The 14,925-nt window shown below is 49.3% G+C and overlaps 1 protein-coding gene across 1 annotated transcript in view; it reads right to left on the reverse strand.

Moving 5' to 3' along the window:
• XKR4 (XK related 4) overlaps window positions 1-8,374 on the reverse strand; it is a 386,904-nt gene extending 378,530 nt beyond the window's left edge. The window contains exon 1 of the mRNA XM_073583985.1: window positions 7,544-8,374. Coding sequence (XP_073440086.1) covers window positions 7,544-8,241 — 698 coding nt within the window. The 5' untranslated portion in view covers window positions 8,242-8,374. The remainder of the gene's footprint in view (window positions 1-7,543) is intronic.
• Window positions 8,375-14,925: the final 6,551 nt, after the last annotated feature.

Below are 14,925 nucleotides of genomic sequence, written 5' to 3' on the forward strand. Positions count from 1 at the left end.
TCACCCCTTTTCTGTAGCTCAGTTTGTACAAATGCCATTAAAGTGGATCGGTCATCAAATACATAGATTGCTTAGACCTGATGAGACTGGTTTACTCACTCTGAAAATTCATATTAGAATGGCTATTTAAAGGGAATCTGTCAGCATGTTTTTGTTATGTACTCTGTGCGCAGCATGATGCACTGATTGCAGTAATGTGTCACTTACTAGGCTGTGTGATGTTTCAATAAAATCAGTGTTATATCAACAGGAAATTATCACTAGCGGACTAGTTACCACATACCATGTAACCCTCGTGCTCTATGCAGTCCCATCCCCACCACAGATTAACAGCTTTCTGCCTATGCAGTGTATACCGACAGCTGCCAGTTAGTGGTGGGGACAGATTATACGGAGCTCAGCATTCAGAGAACTCGTAGACTTGCAGCAGATAAAATGGTGATTGCATCAAAGTGACCGCAAATAGCCCAGTAAGGGATACATCGCTGGAATAAGGGTCTCTGCCCCCAATATCATGCAGCTCTCAGATTAAATAGCAAAAACTTGCTCGTGTATCCCTTTTAAACACCATTAAAGTTTCCAAGACTGGCATTAGAGTGAGCTACAGCTGGTCTGAAAAAAATGCTCATTTTAACATCAGGATTATACAGCCATTCTGACGTACATTTTCAAAGTAACTACACCAGACTCATCAGGTGTTAGAGATCCATCTAATATTGCACGCAGTTTCATTTACACTATCAAACTGAATTCAATATCTGTTTCTTTCCAAATATTCTGTATATATTAATCAACAGCTGGATGTCTTACATGAATACATTAAGTGGAGGAGAGACAGTATGAGCCGAAGACACATAGACACCGGCCTTGTGGCTGCTGTTGCCCCTGCAGGGAGGAGGAATCCTGTTCAGGATGGCTCCATGTTCCTTCCTGGATTAATAGACCCCTCCCTGGTATTACCTCTCCATACCCTAATAAGATGTGTGACCGTGGGTTTTTGAGGACTCCACGTTCCCGTTATGACACGGTTCATGACCACACTGACACTGTATACTGACACTTGTACTCTAGAGCCATGGTGGTACACACTTCTTCATTAGATACAGTATCCCACCTGTAACGTTAATGTTCCTGAAGAAACAGTGACTTGCATTTTATGATAACGACATTGAGAGTGAAGAGGACGGTGCATGTCCCAGCGTCACACCAGACCTGAAGAGTCTCAGGACCAGAGAAGTCACCGGTGTGATCTTATGGGAATGGACCACTGGACTCGTACGTTCCTGGTGGGCTGTAAACATGAGCAGGTGGCTTCAGTCATGCAGCGGATTCAGAGATGACGTTAAGCAGTCACAGCAGGGCTCCTATTCTCTTTACAGCATTAAAGCTGCCGCCAGCTGAAGCCTCGTAAATCTAGGAAGCCACATCCTTAGAAAGAGTAAGGCTATGGCGAATCCTTCCGGAGGAGTCAGTGCAGACGGCAATGATCCTCAGCAACAACGCACAAATATAAAGCCATCAATCAGATGTCACAGCCCAGCAAGCCAAGCGCGCCCTACAGCACCAACTTGCAACGCCAAACTCTGCAAAGCCAGGTGTGTATTACAGGATAGCGGAGCCACCCATAGACACAGGGTGTCGGCACCACAGGCCATGGCACCACTGAGGCTTACCTGGCACCAGTGAGGCTTACATGGCATCAATGAGGCTTACCTGGCACCAGTGACGATTACCTGGCACCAGTGACGCTTACCTGGCACCCTGGCCCAGGACCAAGGTCTGGTGCCTACAAGTGACTGCACTCTACCTAAATGGTGTTAACAGACGGTCTCCTGGACATTGTATGGGGTCTGCTGTACAGGCAGCTGCTGGAGGGGGTCCTGCTTATCAAGGCAGTGTCAGTCTGGGCAGCTTGGAGGTGTCTACAGTGGCTGCAAGTGACCACTATATAGACAAATATCCGGCCAAAAAATCCACCTTTATAACAGTACTGAGCATTATCACATCACAATCCATGTAACTGGTGAATACGGTCTGAAACCAAAGACCACCATCCAGCCATCCACTTAAAGGAGAACTCCACCTTCAGCACAAGGAGCTCCAGCTTACTCTAGGTTTCGTCCCCACGACACATGTAAAGATTGGTGGAGGAACAAGGTCTGATTATATGTAGTATGTGCCCAGAACGAGAAGACCACATCTGGTGACAAGACCACATAGACACGTGTCATGTCCTTCCTTCACCGTCAGTTTACATTGTAAAGTTTGAGCCCTCCTAAAGCGAATCCTGGATACCCTGTGCTGAAAGAGGTGCCCCCCATTAATCCACGGAGGTCAGCCCATGTAAATAGGTGCTTCAGGCCCCTATATACAGGGACGAGCACATCTGCATTGGTTATATAGACCCCTGTACAATAACGAGCACATGCGTACATGTTCTGTAGATGGCACAGCACAAGCCGAAAGTCCTACACACCCCAAATACAGGAAGAACAGCAATGTGCTATACACATAGGTGAGAACATATATTGGGTACAGCCAGTATTCACACCCCTTTACATTTTTCACTCTTTGTTTCATTGCAGCCATTTGGTAAATTCAAAAATGTTAATTTTTTTTCCCTTTAATGTACTCTCTGCACCCCATCTTGACTGAAAAAAAACCAGAAATGTTTGCAAATTTATTAAAAAAAAACAAAACAGAAATATCACATGGTCATGAGTATTCAGACTCTTTGCTCAGACACTCATATTTAAGTCACATGCTGTGCATTTCCTTGTGATCCTCCTTGAAATGGTTCTAGTACTTCATTGGAGTCCAGTTGTGTTTAATTAAACTGATAGGACTTGATTTGTAAAGGCACACAACTGTCTACATAAGACATCACAGCTCACAGTGCATGTCAGACCAAATGAGAATCATGAGGTCAAAGGAACTGGCCAAGGAGCTCAGAGACAGAATTGTGGCAAGGCACAGATCTGGCCAAGGTTATAAAACAATTTTTGCAGTACTCAAGGTTCCTAAGAGCACAGTGGCCTCCATAATCCTTAAATGGAAGAAGTTTGGGACCACTAGAAGTCTTCCTAAACCTGGCCGTTCAGCCCAACTGAGCAATCATGGGAGAAGAGCCTTGGTGAGAGAGGTAAAGAAGAACCCCAAGATCACTGTGGCTGAGCTCCACAGATGCAGTAGGGAGATGGGAGAAAGTTCCACAAAGTCAACTATCACTGCAGCCCTCCACCAGTCGGGCCTTTATGGCAGAGTAGCCTGACGGAAGCCTCTCCTAAGTGCCAGACATAGAGTTTGCTAAAAAACACATGAAGGACTCCCAGACTATGAGAAATAAGATTCTCTGGTCTGATGAGACGAAGAGAGAACTTTTTGGTGATAATTCTAACCGGTATGTGTGGAGAAAACAAGGCACTGCGCAACACCTGCCCAACACAATCCCAACAGTGAAAAATGGTGGTGGCAGCATCATGCTATAGGGGTGTTTTTCAGCTGCAGGGACAGGACGACTGGTAGCAATTAAAGTAAACATGAATGCGGCCAAGTACAGATATCCTGGATGAAAACCTCTTCCAGAGTGCTCTGGACCTCAGACTTGGCCGAAGGTTCACCTTCCAACAAGACAATGACCCTAAGCACACAGCTAAAATAACAAAGGAGTGGCTTCAGAACAACTCTGTGACCATTCTTGATTGGCCCAGCCAGAGTCCTGACCTAAGCCTATTTGGGCATCTCTGGAGAGACCTGAAAATGACTGTCCACCAACGTTCACCATCCAACCTGACGGAACTGGAGAGGATCTGCATGGAAGAATGGCAGAGGATCCCCAAATCCAGGTGTGAAAGACTTGTGGCATCATTTCCAAGAAGACTCATGACTGAACTAGCTCAAAAGGGTGCTTCTACCCAATACAAAGCAAAAGGTCTGAATACTTATGACCATGTGATATTTCAAATTTTCTTTTTTAATAAATTTGCAAAAAATTCTACATTTCTGTTTTTTCAGTCAAGATGGGGTGCGGAGTGTACAGTAATGAGAAAAAAGGGAACTTTTTTGGATTTACCAAATGGCTGCAATGAAACAAAGAGTGAAAAATTTACCTTCATATAGAGTTCATCACCACATATTTGTATGTTCTATAGACCTCTATATACAGCACATATATATATACTGTATATACATATAAAAGGGAATATAAACAAGGCAGCAAAAAAATGGTATGCTCTTACACACATATACTGTACATATATGTTCACCCTGTATACGGAGGTCAATAGGATTGTCATTCATTGGAGATATATATATAGTTTCTCCATACAAGGGGTGAGCACATATATACATATATAGCTTATATAGACAGGGTGACCCCTTGTATATGTATACCCCATACACTGGTGTCAGTATACGTATCCCCTCTATAGACCTCATATACAATAGCCCTCCGTATAAAGGCTGAGCCCCTATATATGTACACCCCCCCATACCCTGGTGTCAACACGTCTATAGCCCTCCATATACAGTCAGGGTGGTCCCTATATATGTAAACCCCCTATACCCTGGTGTCAGCACGTCTATATCCCTCCATATACAGTCAGGGTGGTCCCTATATACATACACCCCCCCATACCCTGGTGTCAGCACATGTGTATATCCCTCCATATACAGTCAGGGTGGTCCCTATATATATATACACCCCCTTACCCTGGTGTCAGCACATCTATAGCCCTCCATATACAGTCAGGGTGGACTCTATATATATATATACACCCCCATACCCTGGTGTCAGCACATCTATATCCCTCCATATAGTCAGGGTGGTCCCTATATATGTACACCCCCATTCCCTGGTGTCAGCACGTCTATAGCCCTCCATATACAGTCAGGGTGGTCTGTATATATGTACACCCCCCATACTCTGGTGTCAGCACATCTATAGCCCTCCATATAGTCAGGGTGGTCCCTATATATGTAACCCCCATACCCCGGTGCCAGCACGTCTATAGCCCTCTATATACAGTCAGGGTGCTCCCTATATATGTACACCCCCATACCCTGGTGTCAGCACATCTATAGCCCTCCATATAGTCAGGGTGCTCCCTATATATGTACACCCCCCATACCCTGGTGTCAGCACATCTATATCCCTCCATATAGTCAGGGTGCTCCCTATATATGTACACCCCCCATACCCTGGTGTCAGCACGTCTATAGCCCTCCATATACAGTCAGGGTGGTCCCTATATATGTATATCCCCATATCCTGGTGTCAGCACATCTATAGCCCTCCATATACAGTCAGGGTGGTTGCTATAGATGTACACACCCATACCCCGGTGCCAGCACGTCTATAGCCCTCCATATACAGTCAGGGTGCTCCCTATATATGTACACCCCCCATACCCTGGTGTCAGCACATCTATATCCCTCCATATAGTCAGGGTGCTCCCTATATATGTACACCCCCATACCCTGGTGTCAGCACGTCTATAGCCCTCCATATACAGTCAGGGTGGTCCCTATATATGTACACCCCCATACCCTGGTGTCAGCACATCTATATCCCTCCATATACAGTCAGGGTGGTCCCTATATATGTACACCACCATACCCTGGTGTCAGCACATCTATAGCCCTCCATATACAGTCAGGGTGGTCCCTATATATGTACACCCCCCATACTCCGGTGCCAGCACTTCTATATCACTCCATATACAGTCAGGGTGGTCCCTATATATGTATATCCCCATATCCTGGTGTCAGCACGTCTATAGCCCTCCATATACAGTCAGGGTGGTCCCTATATATGTACACCCCCATATCCTGGTGTCAGCACATCTATAGCCCTCCATATACAGTCAGGGTGGTCCTTAATATGTACACCCCCCATACCCCGGTGCCAGCACGTCTATAGCCCTCCATATACAGTCAGGGTGGTCCTTAATATGTACACCCCCCATACCCCGGTGCCAGCACGTCTATAGCCCTCCATATACAGTCAGGGTGGTCCTTAATATGTACACCCCCCATACCCTGGTGCCAGCACGTCTATAGCCCTCCATATACAGTCAGGGTGGTCCTTAATATGTACACCCCCCATACCCTGGTGCCAGCACGTCTATAGCCCTCCATATACAGTCAGGGTGGTCCTTATATATGTACACCCCCATAGCCTGGTGTCAGCACATCTATAGCTCTCCATATACAGTCAGGGTGGTCCCTATATATATACACCCCCCATACCCCGGTGCCAGCACGTCTATAGCCCTCCATATACAGTCAGGGTGGTCCTTATATATGTACACCCTCATACCCTGGTGTCAGCACATCTATAGCTCTCCATATACAGTCAGGGTGGTCCCTATATATATACACCCCCCATACCCCGGTGCCAGCACGTCTATAGCCCTCCATATACAGTCAGGGTGGTCCTTATATATGTATACCCTCATACCCTGGTGTCAGCACATCTATAGCTCTCCATATACAGTCAGGGTGGTCCCTATATATATACACCCCCCATACCCCGGTGCCAGCACGTCTATAGCCCTCCATATACAGTCAGGGTGCTCCCTATATATGTACACCCTCATACCCTGGTGTCAGCACATCTATAGCTCTCCATATACAGTCAGGGTGGTCCCTATATATATACACCCCCCATACCCCGGTGCCAGCACGTCTATAGCCCTCCATATACAGTCAGGGTGCTCCCTATATATGTACACCCCCCATACCCTGGTGCCAGCACGTCTATAGCCCTCCATATACAGTCAGGGTGGTCCTTAATATGTACACCCCCCATACCCTGGTGCCAGCATGTCTATAGCCCTCCATATACAGTCAGGGTGGTCCTTATATATGTACACCCCCATAGCCTGGTGTCAGCACATCTGTAGCTCTCCATATACAGTCAGGGTGGTCCCTATATATATACACCCCCCATACCCCGGTGCCAGCACGTCTATAGCCCTCCATATACAGTCAGGGTGGTCCTTATATATGTACACCCTCATACCCTGGTGTCAGCACATCTATAGCTCTCCATATACAGTCAGGGTGGTCCCTATATATATATACACCCCCCATACCCCGGTGCCAGCACGTCTATAGCCCTCCATATACAGTCAGGGTGCTCCCTATATATGTACACCCCCCATACCCTGGTGCCAGCACGTCTATAGCCCTCCATATACAGTCAGGGTGGTCCTTATATATATATATACACCCCCCATACCCCGGTGCCAGCACGTCTATAGCCCTCCATATACAGTCAGGGTGCTCCCTATATATGTACACCCCCCATACCCTGGTGCCAGCACGTCTATAGCCCTCCATATACAGTCAGGGTGGTCCTTATATATGTACACCCCCATACCCCGGTGCCAGCACGTCTATAGCCCTCCATATACAGTCAGGGTGCTCCCTATATATGTAACCCCCCATACCCTGGTGCCAGCACGTGTGCCTCTCCTCCGGAGCCCACTGAGGCGGGGGCCACACAGGCTGCGCCGGTGACAATGGCAGCGGTATTTACCTCCAGAGCTGTCCTAGCTGCAGGATATGGATGAGTGACTGCAGGAGCCAGATGCAGAAGGAGCATGACGCGGAGCTGGAGCCGGCGGCCCGGGCGCTGCTGCCGCTCCCGGCCGGGTTGTTGGGCTTGCTGCTGCTGCTGGCGGTAGACGCCTGTCTCTGCGGGGTGGAAGGTCGCACGTCCGCCTCCCCCGGCGCCGCGGCCGCAGTCTTGCAGTCCACCGGAGAGCACTGGGCGCTGTTCTCGGTGCTGAAGTCGTGCACGAACCACCTGAAGCTGAACACCTGCACGGAGAGCGAGCCCAGCACCACGAAGAACAGCGTGAGCCCGAACCACCAGCGCTGGCCCCGCAGGTAGTAGTCCACGGACAGCCAGATGTCGCTGCCCACATCGGCGAAGTACACGGCCACCGCCGCCAGGATCCACAGGCAATCCCACACCGAGTAGCGTTGCTGCTCCCGTGCCAGGCGCAGGCTGCACAGCGCCGGGGACCCTCCGCCTCCCCCGCCGCTGCCGGCCACTCTGCTGCAGCAGCACCGGGAGCCGCCGTCCGAGCAGCCGCCATCCCCGGCACCGGAGCCCGGCTGAGAGCCCGAGACCAAGCCCTGCACGGAGCCCGAGTGGTCCGAGTTCTGCAGGGGGGTGAAGGCGACGTCGCTCTTCTTCATCTTCAGCATCCCGTCTGACTTCGCCGCCATGATGGGGGAAAGGGAAAAATAAAAAAGAATCCAAAATGCAGCGATGAAGCGAGGGGAGAACGGAGGAGCAGATCCCTCCTTTATTATGTGACAGCGGCGCTGCCCGGCCCCGACCTCGGCCCCTCCTCCTGCCGGTCCCTCCGCCTCCTCCGCCTCACACAGCAGCGGCGGGGCCGGGCCGAGCAGAGCGCCGCCTGTCTGCGTGAGCGCCAACCTCACCCTGCAGCCGCCCGGCCCGGATGATGGGATGAGGTCATCCCTCTCCTCACCTCCCGTCACTGGCAGAGGAGGAGGAGAGGATGCAGCAAGCGGAGAGGTGAACCGAGGATAGAGGCACCCACAACCACGGAGGCCACTCACACCTGGAGAGCAGCGCCCTACAGGCTGGGAAGGACACCCCACACCCACTGCAGGACGCCCCACATCCACTGCAGGACGCCCCACACCCACTGCAGGACGCCCCACACCCACTGCAGGACACCCCACACCCACTGCATGACGCCCCACACCCACTGCAGGACGCCCCACATCCACTGAGGACACCCCACACCCACTGCAGGACGCCCCACATCCACTGCAGGTCGCCCCACATCCACTGAGGACACCCCACACCCACTGCATCACACCCAACATCCACTGCAGGTCGCCCCACACCCACTGCAGGACGCCCACACCCACTGCAGGACGCCCCACACCCACTGTAGGACACCCCACATCCACTGAGGACACCCCACACTCACTGCAGGACACCCCACATCCACTGCAGGACGCCCCACACCCACTGCAGGATGCCCAACATCCACTGTAGGACACCCAACATCCACTGCAGGACGCCCCACATCCACTGTAGGATGCCCAACATCCACTGCAGGACACCCCACATCCATGGCAGGACACCCAACATTCACTGCAGGACACCCAACATCCACTGCAGGACACCCCACATCCACTGCAGGACACCCCACATCCACTGCAGGAAACCCAACATCCACTGTAGAACACCCAACATCCACTATAGGAAGCCCAGCCTCGTCTATAGGACACCCAACATTCTCTGCTCTGCAGGACACCCAGCATCCACTGCAGGACTCCCAATATCCACTGCAGGACATCCTAAATCCACTGCATGACACCCAAAATTCTCTACAGGACACCCAACATCCACTATAGGACGCCCAACATCCACTGCAGGACACACAACATCCACTGTAGGACAACCAAAATCCACTACAGGACACCCCACATCCACTACAGGACACCCCACATCCACTATAGGACAGCCAGCATCCACTGCATGTGTGGTGCCGCTGAGGGTACGGTCGCCACAGAGGTACTGCATCTCATCCAGAGGTGTGGTATCCCACCCTCAGGTAAGGAGGGATCACCACCCAGGACTCCTAACACTCACACCCAACACAAAATAGTTTAGTCAGGGCAGCTGGGTGTACCCTTAGGGAGGATGGCCTCATCCCAGACAGGCTAGGAAAGGGTGTTGAGGTGTTAGTGGGGAAGGTAGGTAGAAGGGGATGAGCTTAGGAAGTGGACAGATTTTAGAACAGCCAATCAGAGGAGTGAGTGGGCGGAGTTAAGCCTAAGGTAAAGGATCTTTCTGGAAGATCCAGTCAGTCAGTGGCAGGACAGCAGATAAGCAGGACGGACGTGGAGGGAGTAGAGTCAGAGAGATACCTTAAAGAAAAGAAAGTTCTTAAGCGAGAAAGAAGGGGTCCTGGGTGGTGATGCCTCCTTACCTGAGGGTGGGATACCACACCTCTGGAGGGGGTGCAGTACCTCTGTGGCAACCAAAATGGAGCGCCCCGCAGGGCCGAGGGAACTCGGTACCGGGCCCTTCAGGCTCTTTTAAGGGGGGAAGTGTCACGGTGGTGATGGCGACCCGGTCCGTGGCCCTGGGTGTCCAATAAAGATGGAAGTTCAAATGGGGAAGATGGTGGGATAAATAATTGGGAAAAGGGGAATCGTGACGCCACCCGTGGTATTCGGCTAGGGTAGCCGACGCTGCTATACAGATCCTCTGGAACGGTGGTGCGGCAGCAGCAGAGATGGTGTAGCGCTCCACAGGCAGAGCTGTGTCCCAGGGCAGTTAAGATGGTACTTGTGAGCCAGTGATGGTGAATGCAGTGTATGGCAGGCGAGTTATAATTGACACCAAGGACACAGTTGGGTGCAGTTTCAAGGTCTTTACTCACAGTTCCTGCATGCGGTAGCCCACTTGGTACTGTGTCCTCCGAGGGAGGGGTCCGGCAAACCCCCAGGTAGATCAGCAACACCTGTTCAAGACTCCTCTTTGTGTTCTCCTCTCTAGGCTGTGTCTCTGCGCTGATCTCTCCCTTCTTTCCTGCCCTGTGCCTTCAGAAGCAGTGTCCCTGTAGGGACCCGTGGCAGGCTGGGGCGGAGGGTAGCGTGCTGTGGTATTTAGGTGGTGTGGCTGGTAGGCGGCGGAGGTGTGCTGTACTCACAGGAATGGGGGTGACCCGCTTCTTGACGTCGACAGGCACGAGACAGGCAGGAATTGTATTCAACAGGTTTGCTTTTATTGGCCGCCCTCACGATGACCAGAACAAAACACGACAGATGTTTCACACTGTTATCCTCCTGCAGACAGGCCCGGGTACCTTCACTTGTACACTTTCTCTGTCAGGCGTACTTCGTGGCTCTATCCGCCGTGGCTGCCCTAGGCCAATCCACCATGGCGTTTCACCTTACAAAGTCCACCAATAATCCAGGTCCTCACAGGCCGTCTCTGCCTGTGACCAATGCTGTATAGGGTCACCCCCCGTGACCGTTTCCACTGTCCAAAGTCTCTGAGGGGTCTCCTTTGTGTGACAGACTCTCCTAACCTGTGAGCTCCCCTGGCTGACTGAAGCTTCTGGAAGCTTACCTCAGTATTTATTCAGACAGACCAGGTAGCCCCACCCTCTGTCACCTGACAGTCACCTCTGCCCAATCAGAGTCACCTTGACCTCTGGCAGTTATGTAACACTCAAATGAAAGTTACATAATCACTGCCATCGGTGCTCTCTAGTGACCTCTGATGGGCAGTCTGCCACATGACACCCTCTGTCAATCTCTGTCTCCATTACAGACAGAATCGTACCCAGCTCAACCTCCCTACATCCCCAATCCAGCAGCCTTGGACCTTGCTGGGCGACGTGGCTCAGGCCCCGGGGTACTTTACTTCCACAGCTGCCTTTTTTTTAGGAATGCTTCTGGATTTGGCTGTCGCACTACAGCCTCCGGCTTACTAGTTGAGTCTTGTTTGGTATACTCCGCTAGGCTTAGGGGCCGGCTCCCTCACTCTGGCCTGGTCCTTCCTTTCCAAGATACGGGCCCCACAGTTGGCTTTCGCACTACTCGTGCCCCTAGGACCCCTTCTTTTCCCTTAGGAGCTTTCTCCTTTCTTTAACCCCTTTCTGCCATTTGACGTACTATCCCATCCATGGGACCCGGGCCCATATGCCCATGGACGGGATAGTATGTCATAGTGATCAGCGGTGCTCACGTAGTGAGCGCCGCTAATCGCAGCCAGGTGTCAGCTGATTATCACAGCTGACACCCGGCACTATGTGTCAGGGGCGGTCACGGACCGCCCCCGACACGTTAACCCCTGGCACACTGCGATCAAACACGATCGCAGTGTACCTGGGGTTTAGGGAAGCATCGGCAGGGAGGGGGCTCCCTCCGTGCTTCCCTGCAGGTCCCCAGATTCAAAATAGTGGCGGGGACCTTTCGGGGGCCTGCAGGGAACCGGCTTCCTCAGTGCCTGCAAAGCACGAGGAAGCCTTCTGCAGTGCCTGTGACAGATTGCTGATCTGTAACAGTGATCTGTGATGTGACAGATCAGCGATCTGTCACATGACAGTTATGTCCCCACTGGGACATTGTAATAAAGTTAAAAAAAAAGTGTAAAAATAATTTATAAAAAAATCGCTAAATAAATTGAAAAAAAAAAATATTCCCTAATAAATTCATTTTTTGGAAATAAAAAAACAATAAAAGTACACATATTTAGTATTGCCGCATCCGTAACAACCTGCCCTATAGAACTGTCCCATTAGTTAACCCTTTTATTGAACTCCTTAAAAAATAAAAAACGAAGCAAAAAATAAATCTTTATCATCATACCGCCGAACAAAAAGTGCAATAACGTGCGATCAAAAAGACCGATATAAATAACCATGGCACCGCTGAAAACGTCATCTTGTCCGTCAAAAAACGAGCCGCAACACAGCGTCATCAGCGAAAAAATAAAAAAGTTATAGCTCGCAGAATAAAGCGATGCAAAAATAATTATTTTTTATGTAAAATAGTTTTCATTGCATAAAAGCACCAAAACATAAAAAAACGACCTAAATGAGGTATCGCTGTAACCGCACTGACCCGAAGAATAAAACCGCCTTATCAATTTTACCGCACGCGGAACAGTGTAAATGCACCCCCCAAAAGAAATTCATGAAATGCTGGTTTTTGTTCATTCTGCATCCAAAAAAATCGGAATAAAAAGCGATCAAAAAATGTCACATGCCCGAAAATGGTACCAATAAAAACATCAACTCGTCCCGCAAAAAATAAGACCTAACATGACTCGGTGGGTCAAAATGCGGGAAAATTATAGCTCTCAAAATGTGGTGATGCAAAAACTATTTTTACAATAAAAATCGTCTTTTAGCGTATGACAGCTGCCAAACATAAAAACCGCCATAAATAGTAAATCAAACCCCCCGTTATCACCCCCCTTAGTTAGGGAAAAATAATAAAATTAAAAAAAGTATTTATTTCCATTTTGCCATTAGGGCTAGGGCTGAGATTAGGGTTAGGGGTGTGTTGGGGTTAGGGTTGGAGTTAGAATTGGGGGGTTTCCACTGTTTGGGCACATCAGGTGCTCTTCAAACGCAACATGGCATCTGATCTCAATTCCAGCCAATTCTGCGTTGAAAAAGTCATATGGTGCTCCTTCCCTTCCAAGCTCTGCCATGCGCCCAAACAGTGTTTCACCCCCACATATAGGGTATCAGCCTACTTAGGACAAATTGTAAAACAACTTTTGGGGTCCAATGTCTCCTGTTACCCTTAGGAAAATAAAAAATTGGGGGCAAAAATATCATTTTTGTGGAAAAAAATATGATTTTTGTATTTTCACGCCCGGGCGTTATAAACTTCTGTGAAGCGCTTGGGGGTTCAAAGTGCTCACCACACATCTACATAAGTTCCGTAGGGGGTCTAGTTTCCAAAATGGGGTCACTTGTGGGGAGTTTCAAAAGTTTAGGCACATCAGAGCCTCTCCAAATGCGACATGACACTCACAGTCCATTCCATCAAAGTCTGCATTCCAAAACGTCACTACTTCCCTTCCGAGCCCTGACGTGTGCCCATACAGTAGTTTTCTCCCACATATGAGGTATCAGCGTACTCAGGACAAATTGCAAAACAACTTTTGTGGTCCAATTTTTCCTGAGACCCTTGGGAAAATAAAAAATTGCGGACTAAAGATCATGTTTGTGGAAAAAATATGATTTTTTTTTATTTTCACGCCCGGGCATTATAAACTTCTGTGAAGCATTGGGGAGTTCAAAGTGCTCACCACACATTTAGATAAGTTCCTTAGGGGGTCTAGTTTCCAAAATGGGGTCATTGGTGGGGGGTTTCCACTGTTTAGGTACATCAGGGGCTCTCTAAAGGCAACATGACACCCGCAGACCATTCCATCAAAGTCTGCATTCCAAAACGTCTCTACTTCCCTTCCGAGCCCCGACGTGCGCCCATACAGTAGTTTTCTCCCACATATGGGGTATCAGCGTACTCAGGACAAATTGGACAACAACTTTTGGTGTCCAATTTCTCCTGTTACCATTGGGAAAATAAAAAAATTGGTGACTAAAAGATCATGTTTGTGGAAAAAAATATGATTTTTTTATTTTCACGCCCGGGCATTATAAACTTCTGTGAAGCCCTTGGGGGTTCAAAGTGCTCACCACACATCTAGATAAGTTCCTTGGGGGGTCTATTTTCCAAAATGGTATCATTTGTCGGGGGTTTCCACTGTTTAGGCACATCAGGGGCTTTCTAAACGCGGCATGGCGTCGAATCCCAATTCCAGCCAAAAAGTCAAATGGCGCTGCTTCCCTTCTGAGCTCTGCCATGCGCCCAAATAGTGGTTTACCTCCACATATGGGGTATCATCGTACTCAGGACAAATTGCACAATAACTTTTGGGGTCCTGTTGTCCTTGGAAAAATAAAAATTGACGGTGAAAAGATCATTTTTGTGGAAAAAATATGATTTTTTAATTGTACGGCTGTACGTTATAAACTTCTGTGAAGCCCTTGGGGGATCTCACCACACATCTAGATAAGTTCCTTTGGGGGTCTAGTTTCCAAAATGGTGTCATTTGTGGGTGGTTTCCACTGTTTTGGCACTTCAGGGGCATTCCAAACGCGACGTGTCCGATCTCTATTCCAGCCAAAAAAGTCAAATGGCGCTGCTTCCCTTCTGAGCTCTGCCATGCGCACAAATAGTCGTTTACACCCACATATGGGGTATCAACATGCTCAGGACAAATTGCACAATAACTTTTAGGGTCCTGTTACCCTTGGGAAAATAAAAATTGGGGGTGAAAAGATCATTTCTTTATCGCCTTATTGGGGGACACAGATTACCATGGGTGTATGC

Source organism: Dendrobates tinctorius, unplaced genomic scaffold (genome assembly GCF_039654945.1).
Source record: "Dendrobates tinctorius isolate UK_male_01 unplaced genomic scaffold, ASM3965494v1 ptg000082l, whole genome shotgun sequence".
Lineage (NCBI taxonomy): Eukaryota > Metazoa > Chordata > Amphibia > Anura > Dendrobatidae > Dendrobates > Dendrobates tinctorius.